Raw genomic sequence first — 4779 nt, 5'->3', positions numbered from 1 at the left:
CTGCATGCCCCACAAACCCCCATCACGTCTCATGGCCTGCCCTCCCTGCAATATTGCCCTACCCCAGCAGCAGGGAGCACCCATCTGCCTCCCCTGTGCTCCCTACCCCAACGTCTGCTGCACCCCTCTCATGCACCAGCACAGCCCTACCCATCAGCACGTGTTGCTCCTGCTCCTCACGGTCCAGGCCATGTGTGGTGACAATAAGCCCCGTCTGTGGGTGGATAGAGAACGGCCCCCCAAAGAGACCCCCGTAGGACACCTGCCCATTGGGACCTGCAGGGAGGAACACGGTTTCAGGGCAGCCCAGCAGCAACCCCAGGAGCCTCTCATTTGGCTCACAGCCCTGCACCTCTCTCCTCCCAGGCTTCCCACCCAGGGGTCACACAGGCTGTGGGAGAGGATGATCTCACTCCCTGGCAAGTAAAGCTGGGGCAGAGATGTGTGGTGGAGGGAGGTCCCAGCCCAGCTTGTGGAAGGGAAGATGGGCCAAGGAACCTCCAGGGAACAAAGGCCATTGTCTTGGGGAGCAGAGGGAATCACAGTCCCTGTTCTCATTCTCAGCTTCTCCCAGGATTCAGCCCATCTCTTATCTCCAGGCCAGGTGATGATCCTTCCCTCCATGGTCAGCCAGGCTCTCCAAACCAGGTGGGAGGGAGCAGAGTTCACCCAGTCCAGGGTGCTGCATCTCCCCAAGAGCCCCTGACCAAACTGGGCAGCTCACCCTCGCCCTGCATTCTCACCCAGGTCCCGGTCCATGGCCAGCACCTGCAGCACAGGGCTGCCAGCTGGCAAGTTCTCCATGATGTGTGCTTCATACTCAGGTTTCTCAAAAGTGGGAGCCTCATCGTTGACATCCAGCACCATCACGGACAGTAGCTGTGTGGCAGAGTGGCGTGGGAAACCGTGATCCATGGCCACCACTGTCAGGTTGTGCTGCACCACCTCCTCCCGGTTCAGGGCCCGCACAATGGAGAGTGCACCTGCAGACACAGGGAGAGGGGTGAGCTGGGACTGCATGGCACCAGGGCCGACTGTTCCCAGGACAGAGCTATCACAAGGCTGCAGGCACTGGGGTGAGCCAGGGACTGCCAGGTCTCAAGAGAGACAGCAGTATCATGCCAACCAGGTGCTATGCTCGGGGCTCTCTGCACCCTACAAGTCTTCCTCCTCCAGGTTCCCCAGCCCACGCCCTCCTCCTGTGCACCATGCTACATCCCCATGTATCCCTGTACCCTCCTCAGCCCCTGCGTTCCCAGTGACCCTGCTGCCCACCCTGCATCCTCCTGGGCCCTCACCAGTGCTGGGGTTAAGGTGGAAGCGGCCGTCACTGTTGCCTGCTCGCAATGAGTAGCTCACACGCCCGTTCTCTCCCAAATCGTTGTCCTGGGCCACCACATGCAGAGCCACGAACCCCGTCGGCTGGTCCTCCATGACGCTGACAGCAGCAGGTGAGAGGAACACAGGCACGTTGTCATTCTCATCAGTCACAAACACACGGGCTGTGACAGCTGCCGAGCGGCGCTGGCTGATGTTGCGGGCCTGGTCCGTGGCCTCCACCACCAAGAGGAAGGAGGCAGCAGCCTCCCGATCAAGGCCCTGGCGAAGGGTCAGCAGCCCCGAGCGGCTGTCAAGCTGGAAGGGAGCCCCGGGGGGCTCCTGGTGCAGCAGGGCGTAGCGCACCTGGCTATTGGGACCCACACCATCCCCATCCAGTGCCTGGAAGGTGAAGACGGATGAGCCAGCCTGGGCATTCTCGGGCACCACGATGGTGATGGGATCTTCAGGGAAGGTGGGCGCCTGGTCATTGCAGTCCTGCACATGGATCTGTACCAGCACCAGTCGGCTGGAGGGATAGCCATGCTGCATGTCCTCAGCACTCACCTGAAGCACGTGTCGTGCCCCAGCTTCATAGTCCAACTCCCGGGCAGCGTAAATCTCCCCTGTCACACTGTCAACCACAAAGGTGCCGTCCCCACCACCTCCTACCACTGTGTAAGTCAGCTGTCCTCGTGCAGGGGCATCTGGGGGTGCCACTGAGCCGATCACAGACCCAGGCTTGACCCCCTCGAGAGGGTGCAGGGTCAGCACAGTGGCATCAGGCCGTGGCAGCACCCGGGAGGATGGCAGTACCTGTGAGGAGAGGCAGCAGTGAGGGGCACGCACTAGGGTGCTGTGTGCCAGGAGGTCCTATCGGGGAGCCAGTGGAGAGGGGGACATGGGACCTGCAGAGAGCAGGTGTTGGGAGGCAAGGTCTCAGCTCTTGTGGCCTAACAGATGAATAGCAACCTGAAAAACATACTGGGAATAAGCATGGGTTTGACAGGGTGAAAGACGAGCTTCACCTGGGGAGCTAGGGTAGGTAAGGACAGACAGAGCTGCTGACTGGGCAGAGAAGGCTCAGGGGGGACCTTATCAAAGTATATCAATACCTGAAGGGAGGGTGCAAAGAGGACAAAGCCAGGCTCTTCCCAGTGGTGCCCAGTGCCAGGGCCAAAGGCAATGGGCATAAGCTGAAACACAGAAGGGTCCCTCTGAATATCAGGAAACACTTTTCACTGTGAGGGTGACTGAGCACTGGCACAGATTGCCCAGAGAGGTGGTGGTCTCCATCCTTGGAGACAGTCAAAAGCCACCTGGACATGGTCCTGGGCAACTGACTCTGGGTGGCCCTGCTTGAGCAAGGGTGGTTGGACAAGATGACCTCCAGAGGTGCATTCCCGCCTCAACCGTTCTGTGAGTCTGTGATTGTCTTACATACTGCAAAGGCAACAGACACCAGCAGAAACAATTCTGCAAAACATAAGCAAGAATGGGCAAGAAGAGAGGTAACACTCATCCAGATGAGAGGTACAGAGAAGAAAGATAACCCAGTATGACCCGAAGATAAATAAATACTATCACTACTTTTATTAAAGATACTGAAGTTAATTTGGGCATGAGGTGCACCTGTGAATGGGAGAGAAGATGCATGAAAAGCAATAGTGTTATCTGAGGGGAAAATGTGTTGAAGAACTCAGTGCACTCATGTCAAGGAGCTGGGGAAAAAGAGAATACAGCAAAACTGTCAGCCCAGAGGGTCATCAAAACTAGCAACTGCCAAGCAAATAGCTACATTATAGGGATGCAAACAAATCCTTCAGGGACAACCAGCCTGTCAGCCTGGCCTCAACACTTTGAAGACTGTAGAACTTCAATGACAAGAACAGTTACAGACATGGCATAAAAAGGAAATGATATAAAACATATTGTGGAATGGCTAAAGGCCGATGTGCCAGGCTAACACAGTGCTTCTCTCCTCGAAGCCAAAGGAAACGCAGTGTATCTAACTTGCCTGGGTTTTAGCTGGGCTCTGATGCAGTAGCACATGGTAGATCACTCATTAAACTGGGGAAAGGCACAGTATGAGTATGGCTGTGTGACAGAAAGGACTAAAAGATTGACTGGCTCAAGGACAGTGATTAGCAGGCCTTTGCAGAGATGGCTCTTGGTGCTGACATTTACTTTTGATTGGTGCAAGCTCAAAAGAAAGCTGAGTACGTTATGAACTTGCTGATATGTTAGAGGGCACTGCCAGCACAGAGAAGCAGCAGAACATCAAACAAGGAGAGTCAAATGGCCTTGGGAACTGCAAGAACAGGGACAGGAAGATGTGAAATGGTGTACTGTGAAAGTGCCTTGACTGGGGGGAAACTGGAGTCTCTGCTGTAAAAGGAAGCTCATTATTAACAACAGAGAAAAGTCTTGGCTGTCTGGGCCAATACACCAGACAGTGAGTGCCAAAGTTATACAGATGTGAAGAACACCCTGCATGTCAGGAACACTGTTTTCAGTAGATGCTGCGAAGAATTAATGTCTCTGTGCAGGGGACCTCTAAGGTCTTCTCTGCAACAGCATATCTAGGACACGGTTGGCTATCCAAGTCTGGAAAAGACAGAACTGCTTACTATTAATGCTGTTGACCACCTTACAAATGAGAACATGCACAGTGGCAGATAGACCCATCCCTTCCCATCCCAGGTTCTCCACACAGATTTTAGGGCTGGATCAACAGCTGAGCAAGGGTAGAGTGTGCCCTGGGATGAAGGCGGTGGAGGGTGAGAAGGTGGGGAGGAAGGCTGCCAAGTAGCTGGATGGTGTCCTCCAAGAGGCAAGTGAGGGGTAGATGGTGCAGGGGCAAGAGGAGCTGGGGTGCTGGATACCTGAATGCGAATGATGGCTGATGTACTGCGAGGCACCGTGCCCCGGTCACTGGCTGTCACAGTGAAGATGTACTCAGCACGATCAGACCGGCGTAGAACTGTGGCAGTCCGCAACTCTCCAGTAGCCATATGCAGTGTGAAACGCTCTGCCCAGGCTCCTGCAGAAAGAAGGTGAAATGCTGCAGGGAGAGGCAGAGAGGAGGGAGGGCAGGGGGCAGGTTGGGATGGAGAAGGGAGCGTGGTGTAGTAGGGCCTGGGCAGTGGGCACCCATCTGCCTGCAAGGGTGATGGCTGCAAGGCAGAGAGCAGCAGCATCAATTAGTCAGTTCTGCAGGTCATACCTATCAGTGAGTAGATGATGGTCCCATTCTCACCCTCATCAGGGTCCTTGGCCTGCAGGGAGGCGACTAGAAGTCCCGATGGCTTCTCTTCCAGCACCTGCAGTACAGTCCAGGGAGCAGCTGAGTGGCACAGGGCATCCTTCAGACTACCCCCACAAACCCCCGAGCACGGCATAGGATCTGCACCTTCCTACACCAGCCCTGCACCTCATCCAAGGCACAGATCCCCCCCCCTC

The 4779-nt window shown here is 55.6% G+C and overlaps 1 protein-coding gene across 1 annotated transcript in view; it reads right to left on the bottom strand.

The window, feature by feature from the left end:
• The window catches only part of DCHS1 (dachsous cadherin-related 1), a 50778-nt gene that overhangs the window by 14079 nt on the left and 31920 nt on the right, over positions 1-4779 (bottom strand). Inside the window, exons 7-11 of the mRNA XM_009333479.1 lie at positions 4544-4640; positions 4203-4360; positions 1299-2133; positions 744-983; positions 151-276 (exon numbers count right to left, since the gene is read on the bottom strand). Of these exons, the coding sequence (XP_009331754.1) occupies positions 151-276; positions 744-983; positions 1299-2133; positions 4203-4360; positions 4544-4640 (1456 nt within the window). The remainder of the gene's footprint in view (positions 1-150; positions 277-743; positions 984-1298; positions 2134-4202; positions 4361-4543; positions 4641-4779) is intronic.

The sequence above is a fragment of the Pygoscelis adeliae genome, unplaced genomic scaffold, assembly GCF_000699105.1.
Source record: "Pygoscelis adeliae isolate BGI_AS28 unplaced genomic scaffold, ASM69910v1 Scaffold271, whole genome shotgun sequence".
Lineage (NCBI taxonomy): Eukaryota > Metazoa > Chordata > Aves > Sphenisciformes > Spheniscidae > Pygoscelis > Pygoscelis adeliae.
Note: the sequence above shows the minus strand (reverse complement) of the source record. Positions and strands in the feature narration are given on the sequence as shown.